Source organism: Centroberyx affinis, unplaced genomic scaffold (assembly GCF_046629955.1).
Source record: "Centroberyx affinis isolate AG114_WGS23_722 - 3 ecotype Tasmania unplaced genomic scaffold, CSIRO-AGI_Caff_v1 ptg005062l_1, whole genome shotgun sequence".
Classification (NCBI taxonomy): domain Eukaryota; kingdom Metazoa; phylum Chordata; class Actinopteri; order Beryciformes; family Berycidae; genus Centroberyx; species Centroberyx affinis.
The window spans coordinates 262,808-278,770 of NW_027282497.1; the positions used below are offsets into that span (position 1 = coordinate 262,808).

The following is a 15,963-nucleotide window of genomic DNA, read 5'->3' on the forward strand; positions in this document are numbered from 1 at the left end:
CTGATTCATGACAGTAGCCTGCCTCTTGATTTCAGTCGGGATTTAGCGGCGGTGGATCTCTCTCTCTCTCGCTCTCTCTCTCTCTCTCTCTCTCTCTCTCTCACCTACCCTCGCCCTCCTCCCTCCCTCCTTCTCCCCTCCCTCTCTCCCACACGCATGCATACAGACAGGCTGCACGACCCCCCTCCCCCCTTCCATCATTTTCCCATCTCTCTTACTCACTCTCTTCTCTACAACAAACATGGCCGCTAAATCTGATGGTGCACCCGTCTCTCTACGAAACGAAATCCCGCCCGAGTGCCCGTCCAGGTCGGACCAGCGGTCTCCCCAGCGCCGCCCCGCCGAGCAGCGCTACTCCCTCTCGGACTGCTGCTGGACGCTGTGCGCCCTTTTGGTCTTCTTTTCGGACGGGGCCTCAGACCTGTGGCTGGCCGCGGACTACTACCTAAGGAGAGACTACTGGTGGTTTGCACTGACTCTGGTCTTTGTGATAGTCCCGTCCGTGGTCGTGCAGGTGCTGAGCTTCCGATGGTTCGCCTACGACTACTCGGAGACCACCGAGAGTGGCACGGCGGCTGCGGCCGTGGTCGCCGCGTCGGGAGCGGAGAGCGACTTCAGCACCAAGGACAGCGACGAGCGGGGCGCTGGCCGCACTGCCGCGGTCGGGGTGCTGCCTGGGACGGGCACCAGGGGAGGAGCCCGGGGCTGCTGCAGAGCCTTCATGTGGCTCTTCCAGGCCGTCGTGCACGTCTTTCAGCTGGCGCAGGTCTGGAGGTAAGACCGGCCACTCATAACGGCATCTGACAGGGTAAACTACACACTCTGTCCCTGCCTTTCTCTCAGTGCGCGCGTGTGTGTGTGTGCGTGCGTGCGTGTGTGTGTGTGTGTGTGTGTGGGTGTCGCTCATGCATTCTTCTTCAAAGCCCAGCAACACTCCCCGTGGCTAAATGGTTATGAAACATAATCATTCAGAGAAGACTTGTGCCCAAAATGCCAAAATGTCTTTTGTATTGTTTGATGTCTCCCAGGCTTGGAAAGGGAGAATTAGGCTCCACCCCCCTTTCCTGACGCGCTTCTAGGTCAATAATCTCCCGGGGAAAATCGTCAACTCATCCACACCAATCGCCTTACAAATATAGTAAAATCCCTTTGTCTTTAGGGGTTTTGGGTGAGGAAGAGCCTGACTGTTTGGGATGTATGCATTCTGCTGGGTGGGGAGAGCTATATTGTTCCCAAACCATAATGTGAACTGAGGAGATCTGTAGTCATAAATGTCAGGAGTGTCGCCTCATATTTGCACAGTGATGGATGATCTGTGTACTTGATTGCCTATCACTGTTTGTGTCGTGTCAGTCCTTAGGCTTGTACTTTGGTGTTGATATTTGCAAAATCCACATCCTCAAATCTCCCAGCTTAAGTAGTTTTGAGATTTTTGAGTCTGATCCTGTCAGCTGAGAGTCCAAACACGTTTAATTGCCAGGCAGGCTGTGAGGCTGAAAACAAACTAGTGTACACTTTCACATTACTCTCACACGGATGGTAGTAGGTCTGTAGGTCAGCTACTCAGTCAGTGATGGTGAGGCAGTCCTCAAGCTCAGAGTGCACTGATTGATTCTGACAGGCTTGAACTGCTGCCAGCCAGGAAGAGGCATCCAGCTGAACTGTGGTGGGAGGATGGTTAGACAAATAATGTGTATGATACAGAGAGACAAATAATGTGTTTATACAGATATTGTGATGTTACAGAAAGACAAATAATGTATTTATACAGATACTATGATGATACAGAAATCTGACACAAATCAATTATACTATCTATCTGTAGGCCTACAATCTCTCCCTCTCCCTCTCTCTCTCTGTGGTCTCTCTTCCTGCCTCTTTAGACAGTCCTATGGGCAATATTTATTGATTCCTTATTTCCTCATGGAGACGGAGACTTGTATGTGTGTGTGTGTGTGTGTGTGTGTGTAAGTGTGTGCGCGCGTCAGGAGCACGTTAAAGCAGCGTGGCAGAGCAGAATTACCGGTAATGCCATTAAAGCTGTTGTGTGTGCTCTGTTCATCGCTGCTGCTCTCAGACCGGCGTGTCTGCACATTAAGAGGATTACCGTTGTGTGTTTTACCCTCAGCTGTTAACTCAGGAATGATCTGTCACTGATACATAGTCAGGTGAACCGGGATCAATTTGGGCCGGCTATTAGAATTAAATGCCAATGCGCACCGGATGGGATATGAGCTTTGATGCAGACACAATGAAACAGTGTGTGTGTGTCCTGTGTGGCTCTTTGACCCTCATTACAGCACGTACGCTCTATTTTCTCAGTGTGAGACATCCCAAGGCACACTTTGTGTAGCGGAAACCAGAACAAAAAAGGGTTACACAAACTCCCTCCTGGTTCACTGGGCTTATTGACATGGGACACTTCTGACCCTTCTCCCTGAGGCAATTACTGAGACATTTTTAGCTTCAGTCCTCAGCGAGCACCAATCTTTTCTCCAAACACTCACGGTTAGGTGCTGTGTGATGATAAAGGTAATGATTTACACATACTGTATATTTGCCTAGTACAAACACGTCACTTCATATCTTCAAAGCAAACACATTTATGTGCAAATATGTGTGTGCACAGTGTGTGAATGAATTTGCGTGTGCGTGCAAAGTCGTATGTGTTTGCTACACAAGGTCAATATAGAGTGTGTTGAGACGGGGGCGGGACTACATGCCAGTGGAGCTCAGGAGTTCAACAAGGGATTTGCGACGAGCTCGTTTTTTCTGAAACCCTACAACCTGAAGGCCGGAATGAGTGCATGTATATGGCTTCTTTTCTCCCCTCTTCCCCTCTTACTTTTCTTTCCGTGGCCCTCTGATTTATTTTATTTGAAGAGAGATTTGACAAGTTCTACAATCTCCCCCTCTGATGCCTGTACTAGAATTAAAAACCACATAGCAGTTCAGTTCAATTCCAGTCTAATCTAAACCCCAGAGGAGGAAGCAACCAGTTATTTTGGCAAGATCTACTGACAGCTCCCGAGTTTGGAGTAATGAGCTGTGACTTCTGAGAGTCTATCTTTGATGGGAAAAAAATGTTTTGAAGCACAATATAATGACCTAGAATTCTGTTTAATCTCACTTCTTTCATCCCCCCCAAAAAATTGCTGAATTCACTGATGCACTTTTCTGAATTCTGCTCCATTTCTCCCCATCACTGACTCTGTTCCATAGGTATGTCCACGCTCTGTACTTGGGGGTGCAGAGCCGCTGGCGTGGCGACCACGAGCGCCATCACTTCTACTGGCGCATGATGTTTGAGAGTGCTGATATCAGCATGCTGCGTCTGCTGGAGTCCTTCCTGAAGAGCGCCCCTCAGCTGGTGCTGCAGCTCAGCATCATGATCCAGGCCAGCCAGGTCCTGCCCCTGCAGGGTGAGTCCCTCCCGGTGATCGATCCTCACAGACACCGTCAACATGTCAAAAATAAATCCTGACATCAGTCCATCACACATCTCTAGCCCACACTCTGCGTGACTAGTGATTAGTGCCTTATTGAGGCACACGCAGAGCAGGAGAAATGTGTCACATATTCTTGCTGCGCTAAATGGTAAGACCGTTCCCCCGAAGCCATTTCCTTCCCCTCTAATTTCTTTCGCTCCCTCCCCCTCTCCATACTGTATCTCTCTCCTCCCACCTCCCATTCTCTCTCTCTCCCCAGGGCTCTCAGCCTCCGCCTCGCTCATATCCCTGGCCTGGATGATTGCCTCCTATCAGAAAGTCCTGAGGGACTCCAGAGATGATAAGCTGCCCATGACCTACAAGGCCGTCATAGTTCAGATCCTGTGGCACCTATTCACCATCGGCGCCCGCACACTGGCCTTCGCGCTGTTCGCCTCAGTGTTCCAGCTTTACTTTGGCATCTTCATCGTGGCCCACTGGTGCATCATGACATTTTGGATAATTCAAGGTGAAACAGACTTCTGCATGTCCAAATGGGAGGAGATCATCTACAACATGATGGTGGGCATTGTGTATGTGTTCTGCTGGTTCAGTGTGAGAGAGGGCCGCACTCGCTGCAGGATGCTCATCTACAGCCTGACTGTGTTCGTAGAGAACGTGGCGCTCACCACTGCCTGGTACCTGTACCGCGGCCCGCGTACCTCAGACTTCTACGCTGTCATCATGGTGTGTGTGGTGGCCAGCAGCTACGCTCTGGGCACCTTCTTCATGTTTGTGTATTACTGTCTGCTGCACCCTGATGGCCCCATCTCAGGGTGGGGCTATATGGTGGAGAAGGAGGGGCCGGTGGATTCCCTCGCCTCCCCGGCTTCCACCCTTCCCCCTGACCTGGTGAGCAGCCCCCCCAGGACCCTTCAGAGAACTAAAGGGGCAGACAGAGAGCAGGGGTCCGCGGTAGACGGGGACGTGTTTCAGGTACGACCGGCTCGGGGAGCTCAGGCCCCGGTGCCCCGCCTCACCCCCAGGACTGAGGGGCCGGTCATCCGAATAGATCTACCCAGGAAGAAGTACCCCGCCTGGGACGCCCACTTCATCGACCGTCGGCTGCGTAAAACCATCCTGGTGCTTGAAGGTGCTGCGCCGGTCACGCCAAGGATCCAGTACCGCTGTCTGGGTACGCCCAAAGAAATGATGGAGTATGAGACCACCGTGTGATGTGCCGAAGGCGCTGTGACTCAGCTCGCTGCCGTGCAGACGTCCCGACTCTAAATGGCACAGATGACACTCCCTGAGTAGTCTATTTCAGCTCCACACCTACTCGATTGCTCTCTGTACCGTCGAGCACCGGAGGCAAACTGACAGAGAAAGGGATGGTGTGTGGTGTCTTTTTTTACAAGGCGAAATCCTGACATGCTGTCTTACGATGGTGTGTATTTAGGTTTCTGTATCATTTCTCAGGTCAGGTGGTACAGAAAGAAGTTGTGGACTGAGGTTAAAGAGTCAGCAAGGCTCGCTGTCCAGTGAACTTGCGGAGGAGCCCAGGCAGAGAAGTGGAGTTGTATGATTATCAATCAGAGGTAGAATATCCTCAGTGAAGGTGCTTCAACACATCCTCTCAAGGCAGTTACCACCAGAGACAAGTCTTCAACATGCATGAATATTTATGGCAGCTAGCAGTGAAACATCACGCGGCAAGGTGTAGCAGGGTGAGGAGGCGAGGCATTTGAAGATGGGTAACTCACATCCTAATTTCAAACACGACCTACACTAAATATAACGCAGGTACCGATCTACATTACTTCCCATAGCTATTCACTCATGTTGAAGTAGTCTCCGAAACCGCTGTCTCAAAGCTGAAGGGCAGTTTAAAAGCAACATGTATTGAGTTGAATGTAAAAACAGTTGAAAATGTGATATTTGTGACAAGGCTTTGAGCATTTTCATGCTGTTAGTGGGATATACAACATTCCTGTGGTACTATATTTGTTTTTTGAGGTAAGGTAGAAAAAAAAAAAGAGATTTGTGTGTGTTTACAAACAATCTGTTGTTTTTGGGCCATGCCATCAATATTATTCTAATAGGACACACCTTCATCCAGAATGTGTAATGTATTGAACAATAGTTACATTATTATTTCCATTACGTTTGTAGGATGTATTCTATCGATATGACTCTCGACAGTTGTATTTTTCATACTGCATCCATCTTACACTGCAAAAGCAAAAGAATGGACATTCATTTCCATGTAAATTAAGCTGTACAACGAAGAGAGGGTTTACAGAAGGACAGCACTGTCTGTAATTGTACTGTATCCATACTTTGTTGTCGAGAAAATGTAAAAAAAAAATATGGGCTGCAGACTCCTAAGAGAATAGCTTTGATATTATTGATGGTTCAGGCATGTGCTACTTGTTTAATCAGGGTGTCAGGTTGTTGTTCTATAGAATAGTCACAAGAGGGAAATGTCTGAACTATGTGTGTGTGTGTGTGTGAGTGTGTGTGTGTGTGTGTGTCTGCGTGTGTGCGTGTATGTGTGTGTGAGCTCACATACCAGCATGCACATATCCAGTATGGATGGATGGGGGGGGGCGAGAGATATTGAGAGTGTCCTGTCATGTGCATTTGAGTTCATATGAAATGGTGTCATTGAAATATGACAGTTTTGTTCTAAACACTGTCCAGTCAACTCATTTTCCCAGACGACACTGAAATAAATTGCCCACGAAGCACCATTGCCACCACTGTCACAGTAACAAGGCCAGAGGCTTTGATTATGGTGCTAACTGTTGAGTCTATCATGTAACAACAACATGGCGTACCATAAACAGTGTCCTGGAAAGAGTTTGGCTGGGCTGTACCTCAAACACAAACAAAAAGCTAGAATCAAAGCCTTAAACTGGTCATGCCAGACTGTTGCTGTTCACAGCAAAAAAAAAAAGAAAAAAGATGAACAAAAGAGTGATTTCATTATGTTGTTGTTGCTAAAATAAAGAGCAATGTGTTTACCTGATTTGTGCTGAGTTGGTGTCTTTACAACACGCTGTAAGCCATACAGAACCACCGCAAGACAGAGGGAGAGAGAGAGAGAGAGAGAGAGTGCTAAGGAGACAGATTGTTCTGATTAGATTGAGACTAAATCCCATCTCTATGTTGCAGTGGATCAGTGGATTAGTGAACTGCCCTGCTTGCCTGCAATACCTATATCCACAGAGGTCACTGACCTCTCACCAGATGAACCTGTAACTTATTTTCCACAAACAGCATTTTTTGACACGGTGCTATCATTGTTTCTCTACAATCTGTAAAGGAACTTCCAGAATTTTCAATAGTCTAATCTATTGATCATGACTAAGACCCCACTTGGGACACACAAAAGCTTTCACACTTCAGCTTTTGTCTCTGAGAAATTGGCTTCAGTATCATGTTTGCAAGTCAATGGAGTGTGAAACCAAAATCAAAATCCCTCCTTCTATTGCTGTAGTAACAGACAGAACAAGTAATAGAGCCATTTACCAGAACTGTCTTTGATCTCAGAGCAACAGTTTCACATCCCACTGACTTGCTCACAAATGCTAATAGCTGGCTGCTGCCATTTTCTCAGAAGCAGAAGTTCTAGTGTGAAAACTTTCTAAGTGTCCACAGAGGGGGTGTTTAGTGATTAAATTAAGTTATATTAGGCTACTCTATTTAATTATAACTAAAATATATACATTTTGAGGCAATGTAGAAGGGCAATTTTGATAATACATATGAATAAAAATATCCTTTCATGGTACGTTTGTTCCTTACAACCCACTCTACCATCAACATTGATATTGTTCCTTTTGCCTGTGTCTGTTATGCTGAAGGAAACATTGTCTATCTACATTGCCACAAAATATTGATGATGTATCATAAACCTAGTATACTGATGTGAGAGAAATGTTGAAAGCAAAAGATTCTGATATCACGTGTCTGACAATCAAAAACAATACTAGGTGCCCCCCATAGATAATAGAAACATATTGTCATAACATATTATCATAACAAATTATAGAAAACCTATCAAGTGAAGTTGGTAACAATGTATATTTTCTTTGTTTCCAGCGCACCGCCCATCTTCTCCACACATCCAATCAACTGCGAGCAACATGAATAATTTTGCATAATAACCCTCTCATCCAATCATCTAGGACTATTTCTCGAAACTATTTTGCATAATGATTACTCAGGCCAATCAGCTCTCCGTGGGCGTGGCTAAGGGGCTCGCACCGGTCGCTCGTTTCCTTAACGTTCAACTGCCACATTTCAAACTAGAATGGCGACCGCTGCCTGTGGTCTCCAGTGTACCGGCAGCAACAACAACGCAGCGAAGACACACAAAGAGCAGCAGAGGAAAGCCAGGGACTCGAGACGGAGGCAGGCGGCTCTGCTGTTCCTCAACAACATCTCCCTCGACGGACGGCCCCAGTGTCAGCTTAGCAATGGAAATATCGACCAAAAAACGGCCGAGGAGCCCCGACTCATGGACGTCGGCGCACCGGCTGTACCCCAGCCAGCGGGTATCCAGGGAACGGTCGCCCAGGTGACACCCGCCGCCACCGGCAGCGCTCCTACTACTTTCCCGGGGACCGGAGTGATGAGCCCCGTCCGACCTTCTTTGGTAATGTCTCCGGGACCCGGGGCAAGCGCTGTAGGGGCCAGTGAAGTATTTTTGGAGGGTGGCAATGTAGCAGACACGTTACCCCCCGACAGCCCTCTGTCACCCGTGCCTCCCGGACACCAGTCCTGCTCACGTGTCAGATCACCGCCCGTTTTCAGCCCAGTCCCGGCCGCTAATTCACTACCCCTGGATTCACGGCAAAGGTGAGCACATGAGTGGGATAAACAGTGAGGGCTGCAGCTCAGTGCCCACTGTGGGCCTTTCTGCTGGCTACTTCCTTGTTTTGTGAAATCATGTGGCATCATCACGGCCTCTAACGACAAATCATTATAATATTCCTTTAGGGACTTCCAGTGTGTCTGTGGTACTCGATAGTGAGTTTATAGTGACTCTACCTTACTTAATGGTATTTTTATCTCCTGTGTTATTGTTATAGGATTCCCTGTGGTATAACAACAGTTGCACTCAACTTGCTATGATAGTTGTGCAGTATCCTATAGTATACAATTTAGGCTACTATATTCTTATATTTCTTGCATTGTTTTATTGTATTCTCTTCTCTTAAACACTGCTACTTGGTTTGCTGTGTTACCAGGGTCGTGGATCTAATCTGTGTTCAAAATAAAAGACACAACTCTGTCATATCAGTTACCAGATTTATAATTTGACAGGATACTTTTGCCCACAGGTCGACAGGAGAAGATAATTCATAATCCCTGTCCCTCTTACATAAGGATGCTTGACCTTGTAATTTGGCGTTAATTCCAAATCTGTGATGTAAAGGGATTTAGATTTGTTCAGAGAGCTAGTCCAGAACAAGACAAAGCCTGTTAACATCCATTGTTTTGTTGATGTTTATGTCAATAATAATGAGCTGGCCTTTCTGTGTCTCTTGATCTCTGTCCAGATCAAGGAATGTCTCTGGTTCCCCTGGACCTAAGGTGTCTAAGAAAGTCCACTTCATCAAGAGTATGAGGCAGTATGACACCAGGGGATGCAGGTTAGTCTCTTTAGGTACTGAATGAGTTGATGAATTTATGAGTGGAGCCCAGGCTTACTGCTTTGGAGATTCCTATCATCGTTCCTGTCGGACAAATCTAAAAACTAAGACTATTTTCCTTTTGGACTTTGAAGTAGGCCTTTAATTTACCAGCAGTGTTACTCTCCTCCCGCTAGTATTGTAATAAGCTGCTTAACTCAGACACTGCTTAGAGACTTACTTTGGCTTGCAGAGGAATAACAGTAGTACAGCTGCTGAGCAGTGATTGCAACAGTAAAGTTAATCACCCTTGGAAAGTTATCAAAAGCCAAAAAGAGGTGCCGTGTGGAAATGTAACACCGCTTTGCAACAACAGTGAAATAGCCCTCATGCAAGAGTGCAATATCACACTGAAGGCTGTCCGTCTGTCATTACTGTTTACTTGTGTTAGAAACCAGAGTATACTAATGTATTTGTTGGGCTGTAGACACGAAGAAACCACATTAGATTTACTTTTTTTTCTCCATTTTATTTAAGCTAAACTATCATTTTCTGACTCCCCTTCACTCATTTCTCCTCAGCTTTATGAACATTACTCCATCTCAGACAAGCTCATGTTCACGGTCACGTGTGCCAGTGTGTCATGTGTTTTCTGGTCTCCATGTAAGCTTAACTTTTTTGCTGATGCGTGCCAGATGATGATTTAGCAATCCTAAATTAACCTACCGTTCTGAGTGACTTTCTGTTTCTATTTAAAGCCATCACATACATTTTACTGAGTTGGAGACAAAAGGTGAAATCCAAATTAACAGTCATACCAGCGGGCACAGCCTCATCTTTCACTGTTAAAAGTTATATTAAGCTAGTTTACGCTGGCAGAGATTTAGATATTGAGATATTGTTGCCCTTAAGAGATTTGATATCTCCCCCTCAAGGTCTGTCCAGGTTGTTTTCTGCTGAGGGTCCACGCCAGAGACTGCTGACTGTATGTTATTGATTAGTGTTTTGTGAGGACTAGAACTGAAGCCCCTGGTGTTTGTGAAGTTTTCTTTGTGCAGAAAGCTAGTTACAACCATGCAGTTGTATTCACTGGTTGTTTGGTGCAACGTAGTCTTTTGATAGATTAGTTTGTCCATGTTTGTGTCAGCAGACTAAAGCCATATTGAGTGTGTGCTGTTTGCCCGTTGCTCCTCCCTGGTTTAAATGGGCCAGCTCTCAGATATCCCCTCCCGCCTTTAGCTTAGATCGTTGTTGACATCTCAGTAGCGACACTGCTGATCAACAGTTGTAGTGATGCAGATGAGTGTAGAAGTGGCTCTGTGTGACTGATCCCTGTCCTCTCCCCACCTCTACAGCACCGATACTGATTAATGTCATATGTGGCTGTTGTGTGTAGCAGTGACTGTAGTTGTTGCTTGTAGACTGACTGACACACCATCTGTTTTGTCTGCCTGTACTTGCTGTGTCCTGCAGGATCATGCTGATTTGTGCCAAGCGGTCGCTATATGCTGCTTTCTCAGTGCTGCCCTATGGAGAGAGTTATCACCTCAGGTACAAAGCACCATCCCAACTAGAGAGTCCCCGCTTTTATGTTTCATCCTCCTCTTGTGTACTCCATATCATTCTCAGCAAAGGGACTTGTGTGCAGCACGTGCTGAAAATGACACATGTGACTCTTTCTGCCCAGTGATCCTAAGTTGGAGGCTCAGAGACAAAGGCTTTCCTCTGTGGTCGCAGCTGACCTGCTCCCTTCACTGGAAGGCGTGGAGCTGGGGGCTTATGGCAAGGTAAATATGTCTTGCATAAGTGCTTGGTTATGTGGATATCTGCCTACCCATACTGTAATATACTCACATGCTTTCAATGTGCATTTTGATCCAGACAATTTTCATGAGGAATCTGTTTGTTTGCGGCTGCCCCATTTTCCCTCCCCAGACCGTTTCATACGCTCAGTTCCTCTACCCGACCAATGCCTTGGTGAGGCAGAAGAGCAGTGGCGCGCCGGAGAACTGCACAGCTCAGACCCCTCAGTCGCGTTTCCGTGGCAACGGGCAGAAGAACTTCACCCCAGCTCGTCTGAACAACGCTGTGGCACAGGACCCATGTATGGCTCCACTTCAGGCTACACACACAACACGCACTCTCTCACGCTTTCTTCACTGACATGGCCTAATACACCGGCCTCAGATGTTTTACCTCATGTAATGGAAGCGCTCATTCATCCTGTGTGTTAACAGGTACAGAAGAAGTGGCAGAGTATGATCCCAACCTCCTCAGTGACCCCCAGTGGCCCTGTGGGAGACACAAGAGGGTTCTGATATTTGCCTCATATGTGGTGAGCATTTATTCTTGTGATGGCATCACATGGTGACTGTACTTATTTGTTGTAGAAATCAGGGACTTGTAAATTGTTTTGATATTCCAAGTCAATGTAGTAAGTTGGAATTTGCTGTTCTCACACTAAGCTGAATTTGAATTGAATTTAAGGAAGTAGAAGTCAATTCTGACAAATTTCAGATGCATTTATTTGTAAAAGGTTTTACCATTTTAGCATCTGAGGTGTGATTGGATTCCAATGAATCACTTGAATTCCCCCCCAGTTTCAGTGAACTGTAATTCTGCTTCCTTCAATTAAATCCAAATTCATGTTGTATTTCCTGTTTGCCTTTCAAGTTCATTGATTAAATTCACCTGTTCTGAATTGACACCCAACTCTAATAAAGAGTAAAACACAGTGCACTGCAGCTCCTTAACATGATTTTATTAAAGGTCAGTAGATTACATCACAAGACTCAACAGTGGCACCATTGTGTGTGAAACAATTCATATCGAAACCATTTACAAGCAAAACAGTAAAGTGTTATTGCAGCAATAAGTCGTATAAAAGGAAGCTGCTGACACTAGACGATGCCGTGTTGATATGCAGGTGTGTTGTCTTTATGTCCCTGCAGACAACTGTTATTGAGTATGTGAAACCGTCCGACCTGAAGAAAGACATGAATGAGACTTTCAAGGAGAAGTTTCCCCACATCAAGTTGACACTCAGCAAGATCAGAAGGTACAGAGACATCAAATTCCTCTTTGCTTCTCCCACTTTGTTCCTAGAGCTTTGATCCTCTTATCTGTTAATAAGTGTGAAGCATGGTGGTTTTGAATCTGGTTTGAAGTATGCATGCCATGCACTCAGTAAAATAAAATGTATCAATGAGACTTCTCCTGCTGTCCACTAGCCTGAAGAGGGAGATGCGGGCTGTGAGCGAGGAGTGCGGTCTACAGCCGGTCACCATAGCGATGGCTTTTGTTTACTTTGAGAAGCTGGTGCTGCAGGGTCGCCTCAACAAGCAGAACAGGAAGCTGGTGGCTGCAGCGTGCGTGCTGCTGGCTGCAAAGATCAGCAGCGATCTGCGGAAACCCGAAGTCAGACAGCTGATTGATGTGAGTGAAGTTTCCTCAACAACACTTCTGAATGGCAGCGCTGCCCCGCTGATTGAGTTCAAATATAACACAAAACGACATATTGACACGTAACACTCTACCTTCAACCCACCCCTCTTTATAACTAATACCTGCAAAGAAAAAAGTAAACAAAATCTATAGAAAAAAAAACAGTAACATAACCATGTTGTCACTTATCAAATATTTTTCTTTAAAGGTCCCATATTATTCAGTTTTCAAATATATTATAATTCAAATATACTGTGGCTGAGGGTGGAAATATTGTTCCTCATGATGTTTTGTGAATCTGTACTTTAGTCAAAAGCTGAACTGAATTAGTTAAATTGAATGAATATGAAGTCTTCACAATACTGGACCCTGGCTGTCCGACAGCAGCAGCTCCTCTAAATGAGGTAAACCTGCTGACTGGAGGCTTTCCAGTTCAGATGCTGCATACTGGCCTGACTGGAAGGATTTCAGTAATTCTGGAGTGAGGAGAGCCAGTCAGGATTTTCTGGACTTATCTGAAACTGCCTGGAGAAAAAAGGGTGAATTTTTAAAAATGCAATAACTTTCAAATTAACAAATAAAAAACACTTTTTATCAATGTCTTCAACATCTTTGATCGTATGTATACACACGTTTGGACACACCTGATTGAATGTACTATGTTTTTCATTATCTTAAAGCCATTTTGATCTAAAGGCATATGCTTAAATGCTTGGAATTTGTTTCTTAGACAAATATAAATAGTGAAGTTGATGCCTATGTATGAATTTCTTTCCAAAGCCTTTGCCTTTCCATCAAGGCAAAAGGCGGCTACTTTAAAGTTAGAAGAATGTAAATGAAATTACACTTCATCATCTAGCCTTGTTACTCTGCCTACCTGCAAAAAAAATGACAATTACAGTTTCAGTTATAGCACAACTGTCATGACATAATTATCCACCTCTTAACACACATCCCCTTAAACCATCTCTCTGTCTTCTCTCCACGGCGGAGCAGAAGCTGGAGGAGCGTTTCCGTATCAACGGACGGGAGTTGATTCCTCTGGAGTTCCCGGTGCTGGTTGCCTTGGAGATGGGACTTTACCTCCCCGAGAGCAAGGTCATGCCGCACTACCGCAGACTGGTGCAGCAGGGTTAGCCTGGACGTTGTGAGGGCCGACCGCACGCTGGTTTCATTAATAAAAGTCAATAGCGGCGTGTGCTGCGCCGGTTTAATGGTGAGGTGAGTCAGGGAGCGTACTGGGAAGGTAACTGGGATTTGAATCAGAGCCAGCTGGTGGGTGGCCTTTACCTGTGGTGTAAATTATTTAAAACAAATAATTCACAGATATATGAACTTGGTATTATTTATTTTCTTTCAGTCATGAATCGGGTCCCTTATATGAAGGATAATTGTAATTTTTACTTGTTTGCAAATGTTTTAGACTTGATGGCATGTGTGTCTTTCTGAATGTCTTTTGAAGCGTTTTGTACGTGTTGTTCTGGTGTTAATCCAGCCATGAGCTCTATGTTAGAGATGTTGAACCAGCACATTGATGGTGCTTTTATTTTTTTGGTTTCTCCTGACTTTTTTTTTTTTTTTTTAAATCAACTTTCCTGTGCATAGCATTCTTAACTTAAACTCTATTTAAATGATGTGTTGGAAAACATACAGTGTTTAAATGTATGTTTGCTGTGATGTGATGTTGCTCAGTTATGATGTAACTTGTTTGTGTCTGTGGAAGTCATTCACCTGCACTTTTATCATTACTATACAGCCTGTATAGTACTGCTTACAAGCAGCCTTTGCAAATTACAGCAAAGACCCGCACTCTTGATTGTTTTCTGTAGATACCTATGACCCACTGTGAAATCGATGCATTTTTAGCCATTAGACTCCAATAGTATGGATTGTGGGTAGAAAACATGATTTTGTCTCTTCTTGGCTGTTTTCAGTCTGCCTGAAAGCTCCAGTGGGAGAAAGTGGCCTTTAAGTTGTTTTAGGACTCATTTGACAAGAGGGATTTGTATGTCCTTCAGTAATCCAGCCACATTCATATATTTATTGTCTTGTTCCTGAATATAAAGAAAGCTAGGGATATACAGTTCAGACTCTTACGCCCGGTGTCAGTTCTTCTTGTTGTAGATGTTGGTTGAAACACTGTGCTAATATAAAACCACTATGGTGTCTCGGGCTGGACAACAGAATTATAGAGGTGGATTATTTAAACTAAACTTGTTGCTTGTCAATACAAGGGATGTACCGATGTGTTTTTTTTTGAGGCAGATACCAACAATCTGACATTTTCCCATCCATATCGGCTGATATCACCAGACATGCTTATCTTAAGATAATTAAGTGGTTTGTAAACAGAAGACCATGTTAGTTTCATAGTTTCATTAAGCGACAAAATCCGTGGTCACAAAAATGCCACTTCCATAATCGGCCAAATAGCAGCAGTAAAAAAAGTCAGACTGATACCAACATTGCTGTTTGTTGATATTGGCTGATACCGATATATCGGTGCATCCCTAAGTCAATACCCAGGGATATGTTGTCTCAAACCCCAGTGCATCTACAATGCACTGGGGTTTATTCCTCACTACATTAGCTAGTTGTCACATTTTTCAGTTCTCAGGAAATATGTTCCAATTTGTTCTTCCTACTTACTTTTGAATGGCTCAAAATATCTGACCAAAAGAGTTTAAATGTTAACTACCATCTTGGGTGGGATTTTCCAGAATCGTCACTTAGATCATCTGTATCCCATTGTAAGTCAATGGAAGTTAACTGATTGTAGTGTTGGGACACTGGGGAAACCCAAACATGGTGGCCTAACACCCTTAGGAGAAGGATGGATGGATGGATGTATAAGTGGATGGAAGTTGCTTCTATATTTACCAAAAGCTATTATCCTGACTGCAGTATTTATGGCGTAGCTAACTCTTTTAAGATTTGGATGCCATAAGACATTCAAGTGTGAACAAAGTGCCTGAAACTACAGTTGCAGGGAAATGGTTAACCATCTTATCACAGTGATATTTCGTGTTGACATTTCTCTTGCTGCTGTAGAGATACTTAGATGTTGAGATTGCATACAGTATCGGGAAAAGATAATCATGAACACTTTCTAGAGGGTTGTTGTAGTTGTCATTTCAGTGATTCAAAGTGAAGTGTCTGAGTGCAGTGGTGTTAATTGTATTACAGTACACATCCAAATAGACCTCACAGAAGAAGCCTGTGTAGTTTTGACCTGTGTAACTGTGTTGTACTTGTATGGTTGGTGTCAATTTTGTAAATATTCACTGTTTTCATACCGTAAAATGAGAATGTTTTTGAAATATATTTTCTGATTCTGAAAAGTCCAAGCAGTTTGAGTTGTCTGTTTTTAAGTGAACCATCAGTAGTGTACAGTATACTGTATATGCACCTATGTTTGTCTTCAGGCCTATACAGGTAGTAAATAAAGT

At 44.6% G+C, this 15,963-nt stretch overlaps 2 protein-coding genes across 4 annotated transcripts; both read left to right on the forward strand.

Moving 5' to 3' along the window:
* Window positions 1-241: 241 nt before the first annotated feature.
* Window positions 242-4,664, forward strand: xkr7a (XK related 7a). Of its 3 annotated transcripts, none has more exons than XM_071545874.1 (4): window positions 350-617; window positions 696-774; window positions 3,223-3,422; window positions 3,709-4,664. In XM_071545874.1, exons 2-4 carry the CDS (start codon window positions 722-724, stop codon window positions 4,662-4,664), a joined length of 1,209 nt encoding a protein of 402 aa, XP_071401975.1. In that variant the 5' UTR covers window positions 350-617; window positions 696-721. The 3 variants fall into 3 exon arrangements, with proteins under 3 accessions (XP_071401974.1, XP_071401975.1, XP_071401976.1); XM_071545875.1 differs by having other exon boundaries at window positions 371-608; window positions 699-774; XM_071545873.1 differs by having other exon boundaries at window positions 242-774.
* A 3,082-nt stretch (window positions 4,665-7,746) lies between these two features.
* cables2a (Cdk5 and Abl enzyme substrate 2a) lies at window positions 7,747-15,935 on the forward strand. Its single transcript, XM_071545857.1, has 9 exons — window positions 7,747-8,294; window positions 8,999-9,091; window positions 10,544-10,621; window positions 10,758-10,857; window positions 11,006-11,174; window positions 11,308-11,405; window positions 12,022-12,128; window positions 12,301-12,505; window positions 13,511-15,935. Exons 1-9 carry the CDS (start codon window positions 7,747-7,749, stop codon window positions 13,649-13,651), a joined length of 1,539 nt encoding a protein of 512 aa, XP_071401958.1. The 3' UTR covers window positions 13,652-15,935.
* The last annotated feature ends 28 nt before the right edge of the window (window positions 15,936-15,963 follow it).